General features: G+C 39.5%; 1 protein-coding gene across 2 annotated transcripts in view; it reads right to left on the bottom strand.

Moving 5' to 3' along the window:
• Gipc2 (GIPC PDZ domain containing family member 2) overlaps positions 1-12254 on the bottom strand; it is an 84401-nt gene extending 72147 nt beyond the window's left edge. Inside the window, exon 1 of one of the 2 annotated variants that reach the window (XM_058578947.1) lies at positions 11725-12254. In XM_058578947.1, coding sequence (XP_058434930.1) covers positions 11725-11964 — 240 coding nt within the window. In that variant the 5' untranslated portion in view covers positions 11965-12254. The remainder of the gene's footprint in view (positions 1-11724) is intronic. The other variant, XM_046443199.2, reaches the window with a different exon arrangement.
• Between the last annotated feature and the right edge of the window lie 756 nt (positions 12255-13010).

The raw sequence follows: 13010 nt of genomic DNA, 5'->3' as shown, positions 1-13010 counted from the left end.
ACAAAGTATGAAAAACCATACAGGATAAAAGATCTGGCTTCTTCAACAAATACATTGGGAAGGGGGAAAGAGCAAGGGTGAACTATAGATTGAGAGAGACTCAAAAGAAATATCTAAAAGAAATCTAAAATATTATGTTTAAGAAAGTACACTTTGAGGGGCTGGGGTTGTGGCTCAGTGATAGAGCGCTTTCCTAGCATGTGTGAGGCACTGGGTTTGATCCTCAGCACTACATGTAAATAAATTAAATAAAGATCCATCCACAACAAAAAAAAAAAATTTTAAAAGAAAGTATACTTTGAGGGCTGGGATTGCGGCTCAGTGGTAGAGTGCTTGCCTAGCATATGTGAGGCACCAGGTTCAATTCTCAGCACCATATATAAATAAACACAGTAAAGTCCATTGAGAACTAAAAAATATTAAAAAGAAAAAAAAAGAAAGTATACTTTGAGAAAAAAAGTGCAGGATTCATTACCATAAGTCAAGATAGTAGTTATTCTTAGGGGACAGGTGGAAGGACCACATAAAAGGTTCTCAGGTGGCTGCCAAGCTATCTATATCCTAACACATGTATGATTTACAAGAGTGTTCAACCTATCCATTAAGTTGTTTTATGTGCTTTGCCTTACTTGTGTTAAATTTAATAATAAAAACTTTTTAAATTGGATATGAAAAGAATAAATGTTGGCTCATGTTGATAACTGTTGCATCTGGGCACATGGAAGTTAATTACACTATTTTCTTACTTTAGCATATATTTAAAGTTTCTGTAATAAAAAGTTTTACTGCACACCAACTGCCAGCCCCTGCCCAGAGCAGCTCTCAGTCTCATGGAAGAGAGTCATAGAAGCTCAGAGAAAAGGCATGGAACCCAGCCCTGAGGAGGAGCGAAGGCTTTGGGTAGTGACTCTTGAGTTTTATAGCCTAAGTAAGAGTTGACAGAAAAGAACATGGGAAAGAGTTCCAGGTAAAGAGGAAAACGATGCATAAAAGTCACAAAGAACAGACTATAATTTCATGTTCTAGACAGGCCACTGAAGGTATCTGCCATTTACATTTCCCCAGTTCAGTAAGTTTCTGAATACCTGTCATGTACACAGTCTTCATACCATATGACCTCACAAGCTGGAACAGAGATGAGCCCACACTTGAGGGGCCTAGCCCACCAGTACTGCTTCCTGACACAACAGACTCTCTCTTAGAGACTTTGTTTGAGACACACAAAGAAAGGCACAGAAATCAAAAAGGCAGAGAAACATAAAGACAAAGAGACAAAGCAAAAAGAGTCTTGGAGGGGTAAAGTTAAAAAAAAAAGTATGTGAAGAAAGAATCATTCAGAAGTGATAGTCACCAGAGAGAAGAAGACTGAGCTGGAAGAGACAGAAGAAGCAACTAGACTTACTCTTGGTTCTCCAGCATATACAGCTACTACTTTAATCTGGGCAGGAGGAACCATGTTCCAGTTGTCCATGGAACCTAACTGTGCAGGTGCAGAAGCTGTCCTGGGCTTCCTTACCTCCCTCTACATCCGAATAATATTAACTGGTATAAACAATGTTTGTGTTCTCCAAAAATACATATGTTAAAATCCATGTTAAATCCTAACTCCCAAGGTAATAATTTTTGGGAGGTGGTTAGGTCATAAGGCTGGAGCCCTCATGAATGGGATTGATGCCCATATAAGAGGCTCCAAAGAGCTCCCTTGTCTCTTCTGCCTTGTGAGAACACAGCAAAAGGCATCATCTATGAACCAAAAAGGGTCCTTCACCAGATACCAAATCTACTAGCATTTCAATCTAGGACTTCCCAGTCTCCACTACTGGGATAAATAAATTTGTTTATTAGTCATTTGATTTACAACAGCTCATTACAGCAGCCCAAACAGACAGGTAAATACATATAAATTGCCCACAGTTACCTGAGTGTCTCCATCTCTTGAAACCTGCAAGAGCCTTCCACTCCACTCAGGATGGTTTGAGAAGCAAGGGAAAGTAAAGAGGACACCAGCTGGGTGAGGAGATGACAGGGCCAGCTTTCAGCCTGAAGGGTATCTGGGGATTGAAGAGGGGACTACCCAGCCCAAGGGTTCCAGTTTACTCTAGGGTTGTTCATATACCTACTTCAGAGGAGGTATAGCACAAGATGAAGCAGGCTTATCTATTTCTTACCTTCCTTAGAGCAATGAGGTCTAGAAGACAGCTGGTTAGATTTTCCTCCTACTTCTCAAAATGAGTCATGTTATTCTTGCTTGAAATTTTTATACAAAAAATGAAGCTAATGCTCATAGGGATATATTGAGCATACATAATAACTGTAACATATTTATAACTTCTGAAATGATACTAAACAAATCCAGAAAATATCACTACATTCAATTCAAGTCAAATATTATTTATAAAGAAAACATAGCTAATGGATGGTTGGTTGTGTTTTCCTTTATAAAATATACATCGAGCGAGCATCATTACCTCTTCTGAAAAACATCTGAGTTATTCACACCGTCTACAGAATAAAATTTGTACAATTACTAGGACATTTAGACAACCTTGAACTATCATCTACATTGTCAGCTTCACTGCCTATTGTATCACTATATACTTTTATTTAGTAAACTTTTATGGAGCGGCTAACCATCTATTGATTCAGGGAACAAGATTTTTTTTGTATACTTTTTTTAAAAATATAATTTGTATTATATGAAAGCAGAATGCAATTCAATTCATATTACACATACAGAGCACAATTTTTCATGTCTCTGGTTGTACACAAAGTAGAGTCACACCATTTGTGTCTTCATACATGTACTTGGGGTAATGATGTCCATCTCATTCCATCATCTTTCCTAACCCCATGGCCCCTCCCTTATACTCCCTCCCCTTCTCCCTATCTAAAGTTCGTCTATTCCTCCCGTGCTCCCCACTGACATCCCTATTATAAATCAGCATCCTTATATCAGAGAAAACATTTGGCATTTGGTTTTTGGGTATTGGCTTACTTCACTTAGCATAATATTCTCCAACTCCATCCATTTACCTGCAAATGCCATGATTTTTTTCTCTTTTAATGCTGAGTAATAGTCCATTGTGTATATATACCCCATTTTTTATCCATTCATCTACTGAAAGACATCTAGATTGGTTCCACAATTTAGCTATTGTGAATTGTGCTGCTATAAACATTGATGTGGCTGTGTCCCTGTAGTATGCTGTTTTTAAGTTCTTTAGGTATAAACCGAGGAGCAGAATAGCTGGGTCAAATGGTGGTTCCATTCCCAGTTTAGGGAACAAGATTTTTAAGAGAGAAAAAAAGTCCCAGCCCTCTGGAAGAGATAAAGGAGAAACTAAATTCAATTCAGTGGGCTGGTGCTACGTTCAAACTTGTACACCTGCAGCTATCTAGACTGATAGGTTCACAGGATGGTTTCTTGGAGGAAATGACAGTTGAGATTGGAAAGACAAGTACAGACTATACTAAGAAACAAAGAACAGCATGAGAAAAGGCACAGAGGAATTAAACACTTAAATATTCTGAACTGTAATGAAGGGATTGTCAAAAGCAGTGGTGGCAGCAGCTGCCATAGTATAGGACTCAAGCAAGGAATATGAGAAATTGTTTTGCTTGGGCATGGAGAGTCATGGTATTGGCAAGAAACTAGAAGCCTGGAATGTGTGTGTGTGGGGGGGGGGGGTTTGTTTTGTTTTGTTTTCCACTTTTGATGCTACGGATTGAACCCAGAAATGCTTTACTACTGAGGTAAATCCCTAGTGCTTTTTAACTTTTTATTTTGAGATAGGTCTCACTAAGTTGCTGAGGCTGGCCTTGAACTTGCGATTCTCCTGCCTTGGCCTCCAGAGTGCCACTGTGCCTCACTGCCCTGGAAGCTTTTGAGGAAATTGATATGATCAAAGCTCCAAAATATTAAAATAGAAGACAGATGAAATCAGGAAAACCAAATTCAAAGTGCCTCTTTACAAAATTACAATAACCCAGCAATGACAACTGTCAATACCCATTAGTCAAAGATCACCAGGGATTTCTCACCTGAAGTTTATTGCTCCTTGCAATAAACACCAAGCGCTCTACAGGGAGACTGCATTCCATGGGCAATCCTGGGGAGAAAGAGGTACTGGGGATGTAGCTCAGGGGTAGTGCAAGGCCCTGGAAATATCTCACAAACACCACAGACAAATGCCTAAGAAAAAGTTTGGCCTTAGTGTTTGGTGAATTGGGGGAAAGTTCAAAGAAGCACAGGTTTGCTGTAGAGAGAGTGCTGTCAGGAAGGAGGGTCAATCTCATGACCAAGTGTCTTAGTAAACCTGTTTATAAGGTGGGACACACTACCACAGTCACACAGCATTTTTACCTGATGCCAACATTCTATGGAATTGTTTATGTGCAATGGGAGAACACCAACACCCACCCAGGAGTGTCAGGCCAACTCCCGGATGCCAGGGGCTGCTTTTCTCTTATGCTCTTTCCACTCCATTTTACTGGGCTTACTTAGAGGTCAATGGTGATATTCACACCAAAATTTCTGATCCCCTCTTTTTGTGGGTTTGTTGTTGCTTCTGGGGGCTACACGCAAGTCAATGGACTCCATCTTTCTCCATTCTTCCTTGAGCTTCCATTTGTGAACCAAAGAGACAACAGTTTCATTTACCAGTTATGTGCATTGCTGGGAAATGGTAAAATCTGAAGAACATTTCATATTCTTCAGAAGTGCCACACAAATACACAGTATTGATTTCCATACACACTCAGTGCTGGTGCCAACAAGTGTAGAACGAGAAGCAGTTTCTGGGAAGCCTCACAAGGCAGCTCCCCATATGCTGTAACTCATTTCGGAAGCAACTTTGCTTGCTAACAGAGCCTCCAACTTTGTATTTCTAAGATGGATATGTCAATTAGTATGACATAATTACTCACTCTACATGCATACCAAATATTACACATCTTAAATATTTTATTTAAAACTTAAAACAAGATATGAATGTCCTCATACCCCTCCCCAATAAGACAAGTCTCTTTCCCCTCTACAATATAAAAAAGTTAATACCTACATAAGATGTCAGTGTTACAATCAATAGTAAAGCTTTATGTTAAAGATACAGAATTTAAGTACAGAATTTGTGAGGATTCTTTTATTCAGCAATTATTTTTTGAGCTCCAAGGATGTTCCAGGTATAGTTCTAGGCCCTTGGGGCTATATCAGTAAACACAAAAGACAAAACTTACTGCCTTATGGTGCTTTATATTCTACTGGGGGTAAGGGGACAAACAAAGTAAGTAATAAAGTAATAAACAAAGTAAGTCATAGAGAAAAATTAAGTGGAGATACTTCATAGAGAAAAATTAAGTGGAGAAGGGAATGGGCTTGCTATTCATCTAGATTGGATGATTAATTTCAGCCTTGCCAACATGACACGATGCAGATTTTAAAAAGAGCATTCTGTAGGAAGAGGTTCTGGCAGAGACAAGAGCCAATACAAAAACCCTCAGGCTCCAGTGTTCAAGGACTAGCCCAGTAGCCACACTAGTTAGAGCATCCTGCCAGCATTGGAACAATAATGGCAGAGTGGTAATAACAGGGCCTAGAGCCATCACAGGATTTTTGTTCAAAGTGAGATGGGAATCTATGGAGGTTTTGATCAAAGAGTGAGATACAAAACACATCTCATTGGAGACAGCAGCTTTGGAAGAGTTTTGCTATTAAGGAGAAATGGGGTGCGGAGGATGGGAACCAGTATCAAGGGAAGGTTGATTGGGTTAAGAGAAATAATAACATGTTTGCACACACAAAATTTTAAATTTTTAAAACCCAGCTCTTGCCAGGTGTGGTGGCACATCTATGTAATTTGAGCTGAAGCAGGATGATTACTTGAGCACAGGAATTCGAGGCCAGATTGGGCAATACAGTGAAATCCTTAACAACAACAACAAATCACATCTTTTGTCTTCTCTGCATCCCAACTATGCTGTTCTATTTATCTACCTTACATGTCAAGAGAATGAATCACTGAATGATTCATTTATTCATTCAATGAATTGTTTGGTGTCTAATATACACAAACTCATATTGGTTGAGCTTTCCTAATCTTATTTGAAGTACTCCAAAATCTATAACTTTTTGAGTGATGATATAATGCCAGAAATGGAAAATTCATCACTGACTTTATATGGTGTGTCACAGTCAATATATAGGTTAAAAATATTGTATAATAGGAGGCTGGGGTTGTAGCTCAGTGCTAGAGTGCTTGCCTCACATATGTGAGGCACTGGAATCGATCCTCAGCACCACATAAAAATAAATAAATAAAATAAAGATATTGTGTCCATCTACAACTAAAATTTTTTTTAAATATTGTATAATAGTACCTTCAGGCTATGTGTATAAAGTATATAGAAAACATAAATGAATTTCATATTTACCACTTGGGTCCCATCCGTAAGACATTTCATTTTGTATATGGTAATATTCCAAAATTTAAAAATATGTGAAATCCAAAACATTTCTGGTCCCAAGCATTTCAGATAAGTGATACTCAACATGTTATAACCAAGTCAAAAGGAAATAATATCTGAATTCTATAAAGAAACTGAGTCTGAGTTTTTAGTTACTGGACATGTCAAGCTTGTAACTACAAAACTGATTTATTTCTTTAAAAGCTTTTCAATTCATTATCTTTTCCTACAATCTTGCCTCAAAATAAAAATTTAAGTGAAGAAAACATGTCATGGCACAAACTACTTGCCAAATAATTACAGTAGTCAAATATTCAAAACGCCTCTTCAACAAAATTTATGACTATGCTTAAGAGCTATAGTCATAAATAATGACTCAACTCTTTTATGTAACCTGAATATTTTAAAAGATGGTATTAAACTTTCTGAAAAATTGCTCCTGCATTTATGTTATAACTATTTTTTAGATAAGATTAATTTACTTTCTCTTTTTTCTCTTTTTACTGAATTGCTCATTTAGTTGTTTTAGAAAAAAAGACATCAGATATATGGGATTTCTGCATAATTGACCATCTGTTTCAATGTAATGATCACAATAGACTGCAACCTGCCAGCATTGGTAACAAATCTTAAGAGATTCACAGGCTTCATTAGCTTCTCCCTTCAGGGACCATGAAACAGTTGAAATCCACAACTGTCAATTTCACAGAAACATCATTTTGAGTTGAAAACTATTTGTCTAAAAAAGAAGGTTTTCCCAGGTTTGTATTTGGAATTTGAAAGCAGTTACTAAGAATTTTCCAGCTGGTTCCTTGAAACCAGGAAACCTAAATTCAAATTCCAGCTCTACCATAATCTGAGTGATTCTGGGCCAGCTCACCACCTCATTTGGCATAACTATAAAATGAGAAGAATTCTCATGAGGGTAAAAAGTGACCAAACTGCTGACTACACACCTAGCACAGGTATGGGCACATTATGGGTCCCAGAAATTTATCTGAATGTGCCCCATATGACATCCAATCCTGTTCTTTTCCCTCAGTAAAGAGTATCCAGCTCCTATCTGGGTGAGTTGGCTCACACCTGTAATCCCAGAGGATTGGGAGGCTGAGACAAGAGGATCACAAATTCAAAGCCAGCCTCAGAAACTTCACAAAGGCTTAAGCAACTTAGCAAAACCCTGTCTCAAAATAAAAAATAATAAGGGCTGGGGATGTAGCTCAGTGGTTAAGCACCCCTGTGTTCAATCCCTAGTACTCCACCCCCCCCCCAAAAAAAAAAGTACATTTCTCTCTATAAAGTTCCATTTATATCCTTACAGCCACGTCCCTTGAGAAAAGGCAGGCCTTCCAAGTTAACTATCTATTCAATCCTTTTAAGAGGGAAATATTCTGTTTCATATGCACTGATATCTCAAAAACTATTTGCATCACTATTCCTCTTGCTAGGAGAATGGGAAAATGAATGGAATCTCTCTGGTGTGAATTTGATTTTAATAACTAACTTTTGTTTCAAAGTTAACTACTGAGAAACTTAAGGCATACTATACAATGATGGCCAAAGGTTTATCCTGCACATATTTTTTTAAAGGTCTTAATTGGTTTATTTATTTTTTTAATTGAAGAGCCAGGCAACACTTTGTCCCACAAAATAGTGCGCCAATGAAGCCTAACATTCTAGAGCTGGAATTCTCTTACAGATCATGTATATATTTTGTTAGATTAAACCTAGATTTTTTTTTTCTATGCTGGGAATAAAACCCAAGGCTTGGGCATGTTAGACAATAGCTCTACCACCAAGTTACAGTCCCACATTTGTTTTTTGGGCTCTTGTAAATGGTATTCGTTTTCAGTTTTCATTTTCTAGTTATTCACTGCTAGTATATAAAAAAATTATTTTTTTACTTTGAGGTCATATGCTATAACTTGCTAGCTTTACTTATTTTCTGGAATTTGTGAAAATTTACTGCAATGTTTTCTAGAACTATGGCATCTGTGAATGGGACAATTTTCAGTATCTATGACTTGTAATTCTTTGCTTGCCTCATTTCAGATTGAACCCAGGGCCTCAAGCATGCTAGGCAAGTATCCTGCACATATTTATTAACTATTTTTTTAAAATTTTTTTAGTTGCCAACAGAACTTTTATTTATAAGTGGTGTTGAGAATTGAACCCAGGGCCTCACATATACTAGTCAAGTACTTTACTGCTGAGTCATCACCCCAGCCCATAACTATTTTTAATCCATTAATGTTGGGTATGCACATAATCATGCTAATATACATATATTAGGGCAATAAAATATACTTATGGGGCTGGGGTTGTGACTCAGTGGTAGAGCACTTGCCTTGCACATGTGAAGTACTCAGTTCAATCCTCAGCACCACATAAAAATAAATAAAGATATGTGTCCATTTACAACTAAAAAAAATTAAACATATACAAACACATACACACGTTTATGAACTTTGATACAGCACATCAAAACACCTTATGTTCATTAGTTTGGAATTTTATCTTGCTAATCAGTGCACTGGAAACTGAAAATATTGAACATGGCTGCTAAAATAGGAGACATTGGAAAAATTGGGAAACAATAAAACATCATGGACTTTGGAGTCAGAAAAAAAAAATGGACTTCCAGGCTTTACCATTTACTATGTGCAATTCTAAAACAGTTCTGAATTTGAAAGCTTTCATTTCCTCTCTATGAAGCAGATATTAATAATAATACTTCCACCTTAAGGATTAAGTAGATTGAAAAAAAAATCATACATCTTGAGCTCAGAATAATGTCATATATAGTGACGAAGAAAACTGTTAATATAAAGAAACCAGAATGGTGTCCTTGATCACAGGAGAGACATTTAAAGCTGTCAGTTAAGTATGTTAACAATCTTACCACTATAGAAATAAGATCCAAGAATAAGTAACAGCTCTGCTTTTTGTTTTCTTTTTTTTTTTTTTTGGTAAGCTACATGACCTTACCCAAGACCCAATCTCTTTATACCTCAGTTTATCATTTAACTGTTAAGCATTAATAATATTAATTACAATTCATTGAGCACTAATCATATGCCAAGCAATCTGATAGGTTTATATACAAAGTCCAGTCCTCACAATATCCTTCAAGGTAGATAACCTTATCTGTACTTTATAGTTAACTGAAAATGAGAGAGGTTAAACTTGTTCAAGGCCACACACTACCATATGGTAGAGCCAAGCTCCACATTCAAGTTTATCTCATTAACCTGCCACCTACCTCAACTAGAGAAGATCAAAGGGAATTGTTCCTTCAAATGCACTTTTGTTTTCCCAAATAAATGAATACTCTTGTTTATTATATATCAGTATTTCTAACATTGCATAGGACATACTTACATTAAAAAAATAATTCTTGGTTTATCTATGATTCAAATTTTTAAATATTTATTGGTGCATAATAATTATACATCATAGTAGAATTCACTGTGACAAATTGGTACAAGCACATGCATAATTTATCAATTTCAGTCCCCAGTACCTTCCCTTCCCCTCCACTCCTCTCTCTTCCCAGTCCCCTTCCTCTACCTTTCTGGTCTCCTTTCTATTTTTATGAGATCCCTTTTCAAAAGTGCTTTTTAACATTGGGCATAGGGGCACTGCTTCTAATCCCAGCTACTTGGGAAGATGAGTCAGGAAGATGGCAAGTTGGAGGCCAGCTTCTTGCAACTTAGGGAGACATTGTCTCAAAATTTCAAAAAAGGGAAAGACAGCCAGTGTGGTTGCTCATGCCTGTGATCCCAATAACTCAGGAGGCTTGAGGCAGGAAAATCAAGTTCAAAATCAGCCTCAACTTAGCAAAGCCCTAAGCAACTTAGCAAGATCCTGTCTCAAAATTAAAAAAAAAAAAAAAATGTAAAAAGGACTGTGAATGTGGCTCAGTTATTAAGTTCCCCTGGGTTCAATATTTGGTACAAAAAAATTAAAATAAAATAAAAAGGGAGGGGGTGGCGGGGGTGGGGGTGGGGATAGTTCAGTGACAAGAGCAAGGATCTAGGTCCAATTGTCAGTACCACTAAAATAAAAATTTAAAAAGTGGGGTTTTTTTTTTAGTTGAAAAGTCCCTTGTAAAAGTAGTTTTATTAGTGTCTCATGTAAATATAAATAGTTTACAAAATGGGTTTGTGATTTAGCCCTTAGTACTTGGAAACCCAAAGAACAAAGAGTTACGCTTTATGTTCTCTTTCACATCTTTTTGGAATTTTGCCTTGACCTCAATTTCGCTTAAATATACTTGACAAACAACTGATTTAAAAAAAAAATCAAACAACAAATTAAAGAAAGGATATCTAGATGTTACCCTATGCCACTCAATGGCAGCTCTTTACACACAGAAATCCAAGGCAACAAAATCCTGTGCTTTTCCTAGAAATGTACACAAAATATTTTCTCGAGCTAAGTTCTCACAAGTACATTTTACAGTTTGATCTCTTGGATAAGCACAACGTGGTCACATAAAAAAGCCCTCATAAACTAGTGCTTTTGCGAGCACTCCTACGTCAAATTCCAGTTCCCGGCAAGCACACATTGGAATTAAATTTCTCAGGTCCTTTTCAAGTTTAGGATGTAAAAGTTAAAGCTCAGCTCCCCCATGTAAACTGCGTAAACTAGTCACACATAGTTAAGTATGATTTTTTTAAAAACATGCCCCCCCCCTTGAAATAACAGCCCAGCTTTTAAAAACTTCTGAGAAATACCACCGTTTCTGGTGTTGATGTTGGAAGTGACAAATGAGAGGTAACACGGGCCTTGGTTGGTGATCGCCTGGAAGACACTCCAATCTCCCCCCACCCTCGCGCCCCTATCCCTTACTTTGGGCCGAGGCCCAGCAACACTCTCACGCCTACAGAGGAATCTGGAGGGTAAAGTCCAGTTGAGATGAAGGGTATTAATTTGCCCAGCCAGATCTTTGACTCTGGGAATCCTGAGCGGCTGAATCTGGGACATCTAAAGCCAACTCATATTCATGAGGAAGAAGAAAAGTCGCCTCGCCCCAGTTTCCCACAGGCTAGATCTCGGAGCGTGGGGAATGTGACTTTCTCCGGTCCTGGGACGTGCCTTTCCCCTTCCCTCTCTCGGTCCCTGAGGCTCTCCCGGAGGACTCCACCCTGCGTGCGTGCGACCGAGGGTTTAGGGAAAGCTGCTCAACCAGTCTGAGCCAATTTAAGCCGACGGGCACGGCCGACCGCAGGAAGGAGAGGCTGAGCATCTGGCCCTTACCTCCGACGGCGAGATCTCAAACACGCCAGCGATCTTCTCGTAGAGCTCACGGATGCTGGAGAAATCCTCCACCCTGCCCGTGGCGCTGCCGTGCGCCAGCTGCGTGTGGAAGACCAGCCTGCGTGCGGGAACCGGGGGATCTGGGAGGCTCCCGACGCCCGCGCCCGCCTGCTCGCCCTCCACCAGCCGAGCGGTCTCCTTGGACTTAGCCTTCTTCTTTCCCCGCAGCCCCAGCGGCATCTTGCCTGGCCGAGGGCGTAGGCGCACCTGCGCTGCCAGTCGCCGGCTCCTTGGCCCAGCGCCGCGGACTTTGCGCTTGGGGCCCCCGGGGCTCCAGGCAGGTAAAAGCCGCCGCTGGACCAATGGCAACGGCGCTTCCGCCTGGCAGTGCCGGGTTAGGGCCCCCTCCTCCCTGTGGAGGAGCAGGCACCTGGACCAGACCAACCGCCCTCCTTCATTCCCTCGGTGTGAATCTGGAGAGAAGGAAAGTTGTGCGCAGTCCCTCAGCCTCTCTCCCGGTTTATGCTTCCTCCGGAAAAACTCGATTTCCGTGAAGGCCTCGGATGCTGACGCTTCCCAACAATACGTCTTAGAATATAAACATGCTGGCATTTCTGTGCTTTTCAGAATTTCTAGTGTTTGCTAGATGATTTGGCCGCTCTCCTTTGGGTCCCTAGGCCTGGGCCTTTGGGGATAGGGATTTAAGTGGAACTCAACCTTCATCTGCTTTCTCAACGCCTTATAGAGTACAGTTAGAAGGGAGAAGTCATATAACCTCGAAATTGGTGACATATTCAGTTCATAATCACACACCTGCAGGCAGGTCTTGGCACCTCTCAGTAGTGCTTTGAACTTTTCCCTGGGCTGGTTTCTCTCTCAAATCATTTGCCCCAACTCTGCCCTTCTCTCTACAGAGGACCTTCCTTTTCTTTCTACAGAGAAAATTGAGACCATTCCTTGTGAGGCATGAGGGACCTCAATTTTCCATCCCTTGTCTGTAAACTCCTCCAAGCTAGGAAGAGATCTTTTCATTTGACCCTTGATGTGATCTCTCCCCTCCTCAAGGAGCTCTATTTTTAATCTACCTATTGTGCTGCTTCTCACCAGTTGGTGCCACAGATGGTCAACATTATTATGTTATTTTCAAGCCGTCCATCCTTGGGGTTCCCTCTGGCTGCGTTTTTCACAGCAAGGCAAAAGAGTCTTGAATTATTAGTTGCATTTCCTCATTTCTTTGCTTTTAGACTCACTGTGATCAGACTTTGCCCCTTGGCTCCACTGAAATT

The sequence above is a fragment of the Marmota monax genome, unplaced genomic scaffold (genome assembly GCF_021218885.2).
Source record: "Marmota monax isolate L192 unplaced genomic scaffold, Marmota_monax_Labrador192_F-V1.1 WCK01_AAM20220418_F8-fsc00046, whole genome shotgun sequence".
Classification (NCBI taxonomy): Eukaryota; Metazoa; Chordata; class Mammalia; order Rodentia; family Sciuridae; genus Marmota; species Marmota monax.
The sequence above is the reverse complement of the archived record's forward strand: the minus strand, read 5'-3'. Positions and strand labels throughout refer to the sequence as shown.